Source organism: Notamacropus eugenii, chromosome 3 (assembly GCF_028372415.1).
Source record: "Notamacropus eugenii isolate mMacEug1 chromosome 3, mMacEug1.pri_v2, whole genome shotgun sequence".
NCBI lineage: Eukaryota > Metazoa > Chordata > Mammalia > Diprotodontia > Macropodidae > Notamacropus > Notamacropus eugenii.
In genome coordinates, this window is record NC_092874.1 from 413521131 (window position 1) to 413534423 (window position 13293).

General features: G+C 37.3%; 1 protein-coding gene across 3 annotated transcripts in view; it reads right to left on the reverse strand.

Moving 5' to 3' along the window:
- GRB10 (growth factor receptor bound protein 10) overlaps positions 1 to 13293 on the reverse strand; it is a 262309-nt gene that overhangs the window by 175015 nt on the left and 74001 nt on the right. For 2 of the 3 annotated variants that reach the window (XM_072598162.1, XM_072598161.1), the window contains one exon: positions 6452 to 6549. The exons of the other annotated variant lie outside the window; for it this stretch is intronic. In XM_072598162.1, the coding sequence (XP_072454263.1) occupies positions 6452 to 6502 (51 nt within the window). In that variant the 5' untranslated portion in view covers positions 6503 to 6549. The remainder of the gene's footprint in view (positions 1 to 6451; positions 6550 to 13293) is intronic. 3 annotated transcript variants of the gene reach the window in all.

Here is a 13293-nt window from a genome sequence, read left to right on the forward strand (position 1 = left end):
AACAGACAGCTATTTCTATTTTCCACGTGTGGTGTCTAAAGGTGGTAGAGATGCGAAAAATGGAAAATTTTTCACGACCACATCCAATTCCAATGCAGCTAGCAGTCTGCAAGTCAATGAGTATTTCAGCTTTACAAATCCAACTGTTAAAGGGCTATGTGAACAGCATGTATCATGCAAGAAAATTAGGTTCTCATGGCAACATCCACTTGTGTTCATTCCTTCTGGAAGGACAGATGGCAGCCCTGTCAGAACACTCCTGGCACATTATAGAATTTCTTTAGGAAAACAGATGTATATGACATTAACATCCCTATGAGGTGTTGGGAGTCTTTCATCTCCAAGAACTGCTGTAATTAAAATAACTAAAGTCCTGGGGAGATGCCAAAGAAATCAACAAACAAAGAAATGCTTGGATCTGGGAATGCCACCCAACAAATGCCAAAGATGAAGCTGCAACTTGGTCCTGTAAGTGATGGTGAGAGGTGAGAAATATGGCAAGGGGCTTATACTCAGCTCTGGCATGAAGTAACCTGTAAAGACTCTGGAGCCCAGCACCTCTGAACCACGCCTGTCTCCCCTGCAGCACCCAATGGGACATGAGCCATCAAGCCTTACCAAAGTGTAAATATAGCTAAAAACGTGTAATATGAACCCTAACTGACGGAAGTGAGGCTTCTCTTGGAGTTTGAGTGTTCAGCATTTCATACATTCATTTTTCTTCTGCAAAAATTTCCAAAGGACTTGACTGATTTAGACTCAATTTGGTTTGCTCAAGTAGTTTCACAGGTTCGCAAGATCTAGAATTGGAAGAATGGTCAGAGATGACCTACTCCAACGCCTTCACTTCATTGTTGAGGAAACTTGAGGCCCAGGAATTATTTTGCAATTCGCTTGTGGTCACACTGGTAGTAAATTTTAGAGACCAAACTCAGGTTTTCTGCCTCCAGTGCCAGTATTCTTTCCCTCCAACCACACTTTCTCACCAGCATATCCAGATACATCCTGAGATTCATTTGTGGTTCGGCATACCTGTACCCAAACTAATTTAAATCTATTTAAATTACAAAAACTACTTAAATTTTGACTGAAATGCCCTATTTAAGAGACAAGTAAGGACTCTTTAAGAAATTTCAACCTTAGCCGTCAAGTAAATTGCTGGTAGCAAAAGGTAGTTTTAAAGAAATAACTGTAAAAATCAACCTCTCCACTTCTGGCAACACACTAACTTTAAAGAGATGGGTATATCTTCTCCAAAAACAAGGATCCTGTCAAGTTTTCAGGGCCTGGTCCAGGGGTAGGGAACCTGGGGCCACATGTGACCCTTCAGATCCTTAAGTGCGGCCCTTTGACTAAATCCAAATAATAATTACCCTTAATAGAAGGATTTGTTCTGTGAAGTTTGGATTCAGGCAAAGGGCCACACTTGAGGATCTAGGGGATCATATGTGACCTCAAGGCCATAGATTCCCACCCCTGGTTCATAGTAGGCAGTCTAATCACTAGCCAGTTTTAAACCAAAAAGAACAAAAGCAAACTTACTAAAATTGGGCTCAGAAGCCACCTAGTCACACAAGATTTTAAATCTTCCAAGTCTCTTTCTTCCAAGTTCTCTTCTTCCATGATGGAGGGCAGGAAAGTTAAAAAGGCCAACTAAAGCATTCCCAGGGATTAGCTCAAGCCTAGGCGAAATGAATACGCCATGTGGGACTGGGACAATGGAAAAGAAACTGCCCATGGGCTTTGAATCAAGCACAAAGACTGAAACTATAAATACCTCCCTCCCATCCTGCGAGGTCTGCCCCCCAAGGACTTCTGATGTTAAGCCAAGTTTGGAGGTGAGCCGATAAAAGAAAAGTTCAGGGAAAGGAATTAGGATAACAGACCAGGAGCCAGAAAGGACCTCAGGGACCATCTATTCTAAACCTTTTCTTTTTACAAATAAAGAAACTGAGGGCAAGTAAATGGCTTTGCCCAGAATCAAACAGGTAGTAAGTAGGGAATCCAGGATTCACACTTCCATTCTGCTGGGAGAATGTACACCAGCTTGACACACATTTATATGTAACACCTCTTCAGGATTATTTTTTTACTACATGTAATAATCCTAACACCTACATGCCTTTGCCCAGGTAGCACCTATCTCAGGAATGCACTCACTTTTCACCTCCATCTCTTGGAATCTCCAGTTTTAGAACAAATGTCACCTCCCACAAAAGGCTTTTCAGCAATACAGCCCCTCCAATTGCTAGTACCTCCCCTTGAGATCCCAATAATTGTTAGGATAATCCTGAAATAATAATAACCATTAATTATTTTGTATATATTTACTTATGTACAAATCTCTTTGGACAGAACATAAGCCCTTTGAGGGCAAAGGATATTTCACTTTTGTTTCAATTGGTCACTCAATATGGATGATGAGTGATTGACTATCTTGAAGTTTTAAAGTAATATAGTATGCAAAAAAGCACAATTATTGTCTAATTGAACCAGTTTTTGGTAAAAAAGGGTATCATCACAGGTCTATATTTTCAAAAGCTACAGACTATTTACTCCAACTATGGAGGGAAGACAGAGCCACCCTTAGAATACTAGACGTCCAATGTCATGAGTTCAGGGCAAAAGGGTGATGTGGTAGTGTGTACCTGCAAAAACAAAAATGAAATTGCAATATATCTACAAATTTCAGTTTTCATCATTGTCTTCATTCATTCTCAAGGTTATGTGAGTAGTTATAGTAAGTAGCTTGATAACAGAATGGTATGTATTTTATATTAAATATTTTTTGCAAAGCGCTTACTTTACGAAAACCCTCTGAAGCAGACAGAGATTATCTTCCCTTTACAGATGTGGAAATTGAGTTTCAGAGATGTTAAACAACTAACCGATCATCACAGAGGTGTCAGGATCAGAAGTTAAATCTAAGTTTTTCCAAATTCTACTCCAACTCCAGAATCAATACATTGTGCCGAATATCACAATGCTTCTCCCTATTTCTTACTAGATCTACATTTTAAATGGTAATTCACAAAATTTATTTTCTGAACCACTTCCAATGCTCCTCCCTTGAATATGACTGACTGAAAGGATCACATGAAGCTTTAATGTTTAATCAAATGTACCCACCCACTCCACTCTCCTCACTGTCAATCTTAACACAAATCAGAATAATTAAATAGAAACTATTTTAATCCCTCCTTCCCTTAACCTCCATGTAAAAATTAAATTTTAGGAGCTTAGCCACACATCTTATCTGCGCCACAATTAATACTGAGTCAATTGAACTGTTTAAGCACCCGTGTATCTAAGAGTGAGGAAGTCATTTTTCATAAAGAAGTCTGGGGAATATCTATAATTGTTGTAACAACGACAGATTGCACAAGTGGGGAACCTCAATGTAAATCATCTCATTTTCTGAGAATTTCTGGAACTGTGATCTGATTTTCCAGGAACAGATGACAAAAGCTGCCAACTTGTATGACTAGATTTTTACTAGAGCTAGAAAATTCAGAAAGGGCTCTTAAAAGCCACTAAGAAGTGCTGCCGAATTCCTCCTAACGTGTCCTCCCCCTACAAAGAATACTGTTTCCAAGAGAATGCCGGCTTGAAACAGTTCCCTGGTATAGGGGAAAGAGAATCTTGGATAAACAGTCTTCGGTGATTTGAGCAATAAATATAGTAGCTAAAAACAATTAAGTTGTGTATAGCCTTTAACCTATTTTGCTGCTACTTCTGGCACCAACATGACATTTTAAATGTCATTGGAGGGTTAGAGAGAGAACAAAAAAAACCATGAAATCAACAAGTGTCATAGCATCATAAACTGGTTTATGAGCCAATATTTCGCTGTTTCAAAAGCAAAACAGATGGGCTGTCCTTCATGCTTGAGTATGACACCGCTCAGGTAGTTTCAGGAAGGCTTCTGCTAACCACGTTTTCCTAGCAGTGATAATGGACTTGCAGTGATTCACCTAGACTGTCTTAGAATGCTTGTGACCAACAGCAGCAAGGCTAAGCTTAAGAGAAGATTGGACAAAATTAAGACTAAGAAATGTGATCAGGCTAATGAAGTTAATCAGAACTCAGTGTTTTAAGAAGAAGAAAAGTAATTTTTAAATAAAATTAAAAATATATAAAAATATATTAAATATAGATATAAAATAAAGTATATGTAAAATTAAAAAGTTATTTTCAAATAAAAGCATGAGATATCTGAGAGTGTCTGCCTCTAAATCACAAAGACATCCATTCACATAAACACAGGCCCTCAGAAAGTACACTTATTCCGCCACCAAGCTATTCCACAACTGAGCAGCTATCAAAAGGCATTCCTTCTTCCTAACCAATACTGGTTTAGTATCGAAGATTTAAATCAATGAAATGTCTAATCTTCTCTTATAGCTATTTATGTACAAGCCTTATCTCCCATACTAGACTATAAACTCAATGACAGCAAGGAATCTACTTCTATCTTATTTTGTGCCTACAGGGGGCTGACTCAGTGACTTGAACACAGTAAGCACTCAATACATCATCAGTGAAGTGGTGATACAAAAGATATGCTGGTTAGAAAAAGCAGCCCCACTATTTTTTCCCTTCTTAGAAAAGATTACTGTCATTTTCCAAGGAGGAATGTGAATCTCTTTTAAAGAAACTATTTTTTAAAACTCTTCATGTAATCATCATTCTGCACGACGGATATAATTCAGAGAAAGCAATAAATATGATCAAAGAGTCAACCTACAAGTCATTATTAAGGACTGGTAGATGCCAGGCATTGGGCTAAGCAGGACAATATTAACACAAAAGTGAAACAGGGCCTACCTTCAGGGACCTTACATTCTACAGAGAGGGGAAAGAGAAATAAAAGGATGGGTGCAAACATTAAGACCAGGCCATTTGGAAAGATGAAGGGCCAGGTGAGATTTGATCCAAGTTCATATGATCCTTAAACTGCATAGTTACTTAAGAATACCAGAATTAAGAGGCATCGCTGGAAGCTTAAAAAAGAACCTTCTATAACAGATCAATGAGGTGATAAAAACTGAAATCAGCAAATAAGTTTAAGAAGATTTCGTAGTACTTCCCATGATAGTTCAATAATTAAGTTCAAATTAAGTAATAGTTCAAATTAAGAAAAAAGGAGAGAAATTAGGGGGTGGGGAATACCTCTCTAAGCCACTAAAGTTACCATGAAGTCCAACTCTGGTCTCTCATAAAACACCTTTGTTGCTACTATCAGAGGCAAGAGGCTGGTCTGATGAGGTTTGGTCCAGGTTGATGTTTTGTATATTTAGTCAATTTCCCTGAAACGTTTAAATCATTTACAACTGGAAAGTTACAAAGTCATTAAGTTTTGCTACCTCTGGGCAAAAAACAACTTCTTACTGAACTTTTTCTTTTTGGATTTTCTTCAACTTAAGTTGAAACTTTCCAGAGAACATTTCAGTATCATACGCTAAGAAACTTTTCCCACCTACTATTATAATACCTGCGTGATGATTACCTAGTGCCTACTTGACTCAGAATACCAGGTTATTTATTTCAGTCTCTGCAATTAAAATCTCCAATGAAAAAGTGAGAGGTGGGAGGGAGAACCACAGTAATACACTGTTGGTGGGCTGCTAAGTGGTCCACCCATTGTGAAAAACAATTTGGAATTGTGCAAATTAAGTAACTAAAATGCCCATAGCTTTGACACAGATATTCCATGGTTCCCAAGAAGAAATGATAAAAGACAGGCCTTATATACAGAGAAACACTTATAGCATGATGTTTTGTAAAGGTAAAGAATGAAAGAGATGGCCATTGATTGGGGAATGGCTAAGCAGACTGTGGAACAAAATGTAATGGACTGGTACTAAACGATGACTGTAAAGAAACACAAGAAAACTTATATAAGAACTGATACAAAAGGACTGATAAGCAGATCCAGAAAAACAATATATAAAATGACTGCAAAAATGAAAATGGAAACAACAAAAATAACTAAAAATTAATGCTGTGAAATTATGAATGACCAAGCTTGGCCTCAAAGAACAAAAATGATAAGATAGCTGCCTTCTTTCTTTGAAAAGACAGGAGTCTATGAGTATATAAGCTACAGGTAACATCAGACTTTTTGGATGTGTTGACTTGTTTTCCTGAATTGCACGACCCGCCCGGTTTGTTTGTTTGTATTTTATTATTAGAGATGCCTCTCTGGGAATGGAAGGAGAGGGAATGTATTTGGAAATGTAGAAGATTGTTCATGCAGGGAGTTAAAGCCAAGAAAAGGGCTGGATCATGGCAACCTCTTGCTTTCCTTTTCTACTCTTCAACTTTTTTGTAGTTCCATCTCAGGAATTTCCCTTGTGCAAAAACTGGAATTTAATGCTGGCTAATACCTTTTTTTTTCACCCTACCTCACATCTGATTGATTTCACCAGGACCACACAAGCACCCATACCTGGTAATATGGATGATGCAAAAAGGAATCCGGGCAGCCAGCTAAAGCCATGGGTTCTTTCTTGCCTTCTTCAAATTACATTTACTGTGGTACTGCACCTGCAACAAAGACCAGTCATGAGAAGCCAAGTCAAAGGAAAAGTTTATGCTACTTGTTACTACTAAAAAGTTTCTTCATAGGGATAATAAAATCTCCAGCACCCCTAGGCCATCTAATAATCTCGTTAATATAAATCAACTATAGATTGTATTCTACCATTATGTATCAGATCATGTACTAGAGCAGGGGCTCTTAATCTGAGGGTATCCTAACTTGTTTTGTTTTAGTATTTTGATAACTATCTTTCAATATAATTGGTTTCCTTTTTAATCCTATCTATTTTATCTTTTGAATTTAAAAGCATTATTCCTAAGAAGGGGCCCATAGGCTTCACTAGACTCCCAATGGGGTCCATGACACACAGAAATATACCCTCATCCACAGGATGGGATGGTCTGGGTCATGAGAAGATTCTTTTGGGATGGTGTTATGGAAGGTCACTGTCCCTGGCATGGGAGAAACTTAGTAACTGTGTGACCATGGGCAAGGCACTGAGCCTCTCCTTAAGCTAATGCTAGCAATTTGTTCTCATTTACTAATTACATCCAAAAATGCAGCATTAGAAATGCATTATGTATAACACAAACATAACTACCAAAGGCTGGTGTTGTGTATTGAATGCTTTACACTCATCTACTTCTGAAATATTCTCAATGAAAAATAATCTGCTCGATTAATAGCTTTAGAGAAGTAACATGCACAGTTATACCAAGAAGCTACAGCAAACATTACTCTTAGAAATGACAAGTTTAGTCTAAGCTCATAAGAACTGTGCTCTTCTTTCACAAAGTGTCATCCCCAGGAGAAGCAGAAGCTGGTTCAGTGTTATCTGGATCCATTGAAAGCAGGGTTTTCCTAAAGTGCTCTTACTAGGAAGCATTTCTAAGTGGATTTAGCACTGCATCAATTCAAGGTTGCTGTTTTTTTATTTAATTACTAATTACTCCATAGATCAGCTTGATGCACAGAAAGAACCCTGGCAACAGACTTAAAGACAGGAATAAAGACACGTTTTTGGATATGACCATTGGGAGAATTTGATTTCCTTGACTATAGGAGAGGGCAAAGGGGAAAGAGAAAGGAGATGAAACGGGAGAGGAAGAAGAGGAAGGGGAAAAGGAAGGCAGAGGATAGGCCAAGGGGGTAGGAGTGGAGGAATATGAAGGTAGAGGGGAAAGGGAAGGGAGAAGGGAAAAGACAAAGGAAGAGAGAAGAGGAAGGGAGAGGAGAAAAGAGAAAGAAGGGAAGGTCAAGGGGAAGAGAAAGAGAAGGGAGGGAAAAGGAGAAGAGGAAAAGGGAAAGAAAAAGGAGGGGAGAGAGAGAAGGAAAAGAAAAGGAGGAAGAGGGGAGGAGAAGGGAAAAGGGAGATGGAAGGGAAAAGGAAGGGTCACTGGGAGGGGAAAAGGAGAAAGAAGAGTCAAGGGGAAAGGGAAGAGGAAGGGGTCCAGGGAGGTGGGCAGGGGAGGAAAAGGGAGAGAGGAGAACCTTGACCCTGAAAAGCTAAAACTTGGTGTCACTGGACCTTAGTATGAATGCTGGCTCTGCAACTTAATAGATGTGTGCCCTTGGAAAAGTCATTTACCCACCATGGGTTTCAATTTCCTGTAAAATGAGGAGATTATAACTAGTGATCTTTCTAAAGGTCCCTTCCAGTCCTAAATCGCATGTCTTATGATATTGAGTGATATATCCTGTATGATATAGGATCACAGATCTAGAACTCTAAGTATTTCCTAGACTTATTACCAAATAACAAAACATACAAAAGGGAAATTTTTTAAAAGGTGGCAGCCTCATGCCCAAGAAGCAAATTTGGCAAGAATACACCAACACCAAGAACGGCATTCCCTACCCACAGAGAACTCTGCCTTCTTGCCAGTGGCATGAAAATCATGCCAAAAATGTTTTGGAATATAAACTAAATTCAAGCATTCATTCAGATCTGAATCTGCCTCCCACAAATTTGAATCCATTTCAAAATGGTCTCTGGATAAAAAGGAAAAAGTTAAGAAAAAGAAAAGTCCTGCTCCGGTAAACCTTTTGTAAACCTTTTACATCACATGGCCCCTTTTTCAAAGGAATTTCTAATAAATAATAACAGCCAAAATAAATGACTCCAGTCACAGGATAGAAAAACTGAACAACCTCAGGGACCTTCTATCTGACAACTCTTGGGATACATCCAAAGAGGTCATTAAGTACAATAAATGCTATGTAGGGCGAGCCTAAAAGGCTTTTGCCCCAGTAGCACCTAGAATACCTTTACCAACACTATCTCAGCAATTTTCACAATATTCCTAAGAAAGAACAAAAATGAAGGCCTGAGATGGATCTGTTCATGTCAACTTACAAGGGAAAAACCAATGGAATTGAGATCAGCTCAGTGTTCTGCCTGTCGAATTCCTGAAACAATCAGTTCATTTATCCTGAAAAGTGCTTCCCTAAAATAATGATATGCGCAAGTGTGGAAAGTCCATGGATGTGGAACAAAGCATAGATTTTCAGTTTTCCAGTCTATCGATTGGTTTTGCTGAGTTTTTTTCTATCGTTCCTCTTTTTTCCTTTAAAAAATAGTCTTTGTAATACAGGATGGCTCTCTGGGAGGGAGAGGAGATGGGTGGAGGGGAAATCTAGGCAACGTACAAAAAGCAAGAGGTATGTCAATAAAAATGCAGCGAATAAGAAAATCAAGATAGGATTAAAATGTAGAAAGGTCAGTCTGCTTAATCCAACCAGAATTCCTATTTATGGCTCTGTTGTGAAAATTGGAATTCATACAGGAAAAACAGAGCCCTATCATTTAGAATATACTTGACTGATCCTTGGTTAAAAGCTGTAACTAAAATGTAAAATGTGATAAAGGGGAGATTGATTCTTTACAGGGCTATCAGGTTTCTTTATCCTTTCCATCCCTTTCAACAAGCCTTTTAACCAGCCTTGCAGAACACCCTCTTGCAACTGGAATGAGCCACTGTTTTTAATTCATAAAGATCAATTGTCTTTATTCTTCTATGCCTCTTTAGGCATCATGCACCTGACACTATTAACATAAAAAGCTGATCCTCACCTTTGCTCTAAAAGATGAATTCAACTAAGTCATTTTTTTCTGGCTGCCACAGCTACTGAATCTGTCTTTTAACTTTTAATGAATTTTGCTTCTGAGATGTCTCCCAAATGCTGCCATGAACAAAATAAACGCTTGGGGCAAATTTCTGATATCCAATGTAATGTTTTACAACATCTCAAGAGAACACACTTGAATCACCTTGTTAGAAAAGAACAGTCAAAATTTTGCTTAAGAGTAAAATAACTTCGGAAATAAAGGGGGTAATTTTTACTTTCTTCTCTTTATGTATTATTTTATTTTCTATTTTTATTTATGTTTCTATTTGAAAATTTTTACTGTCTCTTAGAAAGGCATTTTGCCATATTCTAATAAGAGTTTTATTAACAGCTTTGCCTGCATTGGAATAATATCTGATTTGTTCTTGAATCAATTGATCAAGAATTTATTATCTGCTGGTTTTGAGGATACACAAAGAATGAATTATTCTTAGTTGCAAGTAATTTACATTCCAGTGGGGGAGAAAATAAGTACATATAAAAATATATCCAACACTAAATGATATCCTGTGAACCACAGTTGTGTAACTGGTTGCCATTTGTACCTCCTAGGTCTAATTAATGACAAATAGAATACTGGAGAGAGAAAGAACCAATGATCCTCAAGGTAATCTAATTAGTCTAACATCTATTGATTCAAGACAATAGAAGGGGCTTAGATTTAGCTAAAAGCCTAACAAAACAAAGTATTTTAAAAGAAAAGGAAAGGATTTGAAGCCATAAAGGATCTTAAAGGTCATCTAGTCCAGGTGTCAAATGATGTGGTCTGCAAAACTCCCCTGTGTAGCCAGAATGAGATTAAAATGTACATGTGAAACAGTTAACAAAACAAATAAAAATACGATGAGATAATGCTAATTTGTAGTTTTCTAAATCACTATGCAGTCTGCAGAGAGCCACTGCTATTAGAGTTTGACACCATTAATCTAACCAATCCCATCATTTTACAGAATGGGAAACTAAGGTCCAGAGATGTGAGCTAACTTTCTTAAAGTCACAGTAGATAATTATAAGCAAAACAGGCAGGGATTTGAACTCAGACTCTAAATCCAAAGTCAGCACCTCTTCACTATTTGATTATGTAGACTGGAGTCGGGTTATAGAGAATCAAAAGGGGGAATTTAGCTTTGATACAGAAGGCATCACGAGTCACTGACAGCTTCTGAACAAGGCAGTGGTGACATGATCTGAGTGGGCCTATCAGATAATAAGTCACAAGCAGAATTAGTTTCAAAGTGAAAAGAAAAAATTATCATGATAGAAGTTGGTGAAAGCCTGAATATGACAGATAAAGGAGAATCCAGCGGAGATGATCCCAAGCTTTTAAGACTAGGTTACTGAAAGAATAATGATGACAAAGACACACAGTTTGGAAGAGGGAGTTGTTCTGGAACCAAAGAAAATGCTTAGGTTTAGAGATTCTGACCTTCTAGTGATGGCAGGACATCCCAAAAAGTATATACTAGAGAGCCAGATGCGTCTGTAACTCAAATGAGATGACAGAGCAAGGAAATGAATTTTTTTAAAAACTCCTATAATACCTTATGATTAAAAGATGCTATCCACCTCCAGAGAAAGAGATGACGAGTGGAAATAGGCATTGTATGGTCTTAAATATATCTGTATGATTGCATATGTGTGTGTGTGGATAGACAGGTGGATAGATAGATAGATGTATATTTGTGATTGTAGCCTTCTACAAGTCAGGGGAGGAGGAGGGAGAAAAAAAATAAAAGATATATAGCAGAAAACAAAAGAAAAGAGAAGGAAAGAAAAGTTGAGTAGCTTTGAAAACAATATGCAGTATTTATTATATAAGTTTTCTTGAAATGTTAATTTCTTGTTTTATATTGAATCCTCTTATGTTCTGTTGAATATGTGGAAATATTCCTTTTTTCTTTACTCATTTTGTATTTAAGTTTAAAATGAAGAAAATTTACCAAAAAACCCTTATGATTTAATCCCATATCACAGTGATCTTGGAACATGTAGGACTTTAAAACAAAGCTGTCCTTACACCCGGTCTTGGTTTTCTTTCCTTTTCATTCTCTAATAAAAAGTTAACCCTCAAAAGGTAAAAATTTAAATCAAAGCCTGAATATTTTAAAATCACTGATTTTTTTTTCTACTCCTGCATCAGTGGAATTCCCCTCAATTACCACCAGTAGTTTTTCTAGGCAAAGTCCCATAAGTTTGCAAGACCTGCTTATTTCAAAAGCAACATTCCTCAGTGTCCATTGGATAAGCTGCAGCAAGTGAGAAAAAATAATCATTTAGTGAAGTCATTCCCATCAATCACGCATACATACAGAACTTTTGGACGGAAAATCATTTGTCTATGATGTCAGAGATCAAAATAACCCATACCAATACAAGAAATAGTCACCCTTGAAAGAAAGGACATTATCTCTGTCCAATCCTTCCTTTTCCTCTTTTAACCTCACAGGCTCATTTTTAAAGACATCAAATGCTAACAAAGTATCTTTTAAATTTATCAGTTCAATTTGAGTTTGTGTTTGGACATAAAATGTCTATCATATATTCAATTCTTGAAAAAATAATTTAAAATGAGTCTTCTGTACCGTTCTTCATCCAATTTAGGATGAATGACTATACAGCACCACTCCCTCAGCACATCCTCCACCCCATCAAATACATACTGATACACACACACACACACACACACACACACACACACACACACTACTTGATAGGCAGAAAGAACAAGTATCCTAATAGCACATGCATAAGCCACATAAATAAATTCAATTTATATTCACTACAGTATCACTGTCTTTGATCTCCGTGCTATCTCTCAAAAACAAAGCCTTCTGAATTCTACTTTGTATTAAACAATATTTTAATGACAGAGTCCCCACGCTTTATTCTGGGCTGTTGAGATGAAAATAAACAACCTTCACTTCTGAGTGAACTAATTAGCAGAAACAGAAGGCTATGTCTACAGGTATACCTTGGAGATATTGAGGGTTTGATTCCAGATCACCTCACTAAGGTGAATATTTCAATAAAGTGATTCACATGAATTTTTTGGTTTCCCAGCTATGTTTACACCATAATGTAATCTACTACGTGTGTAACAGTATTATGTCTAAAAGCAAATCTACATAGTTTAATTAAAAGTACTTTATTGCTAAAAAATGATAACCATCATCTGAGTCTTCATAATTTTGTCATAATCTTTTCTGCTGGTGGAGGGTCTTGCCGTGATATTGATGGCTGCTGACTGATCAGGGCAGTGGTTGCAGAAGGCTGGGGTAGGTGTGGCAATGTTTTAAAATAAGACAACAGTGAAGTTTGCCACATCAATTGACTCTTCCTTTCACGAAAGATTTCTCTGCAGCATGTGATGCTATTTTAGAGTTTCTTTCAAAATTGGAGTCAATCTTCTTAAATCCTGCCTTTATCATCTAAGTTTATATAATATTCTTCAGTAGTGTAGGAAGGCCCAAGGAGAGGCAAAGAGATAGGAAAAAGCAGGTTAGTGAAGCAATTGGAACACATACAACTTTTACTAATTAAATTCACCATCATATACGGGCAAAATTCATGCACCCTAAAACAATTCTAATAGTAACATCCAAGATCTCTGATCACAGATC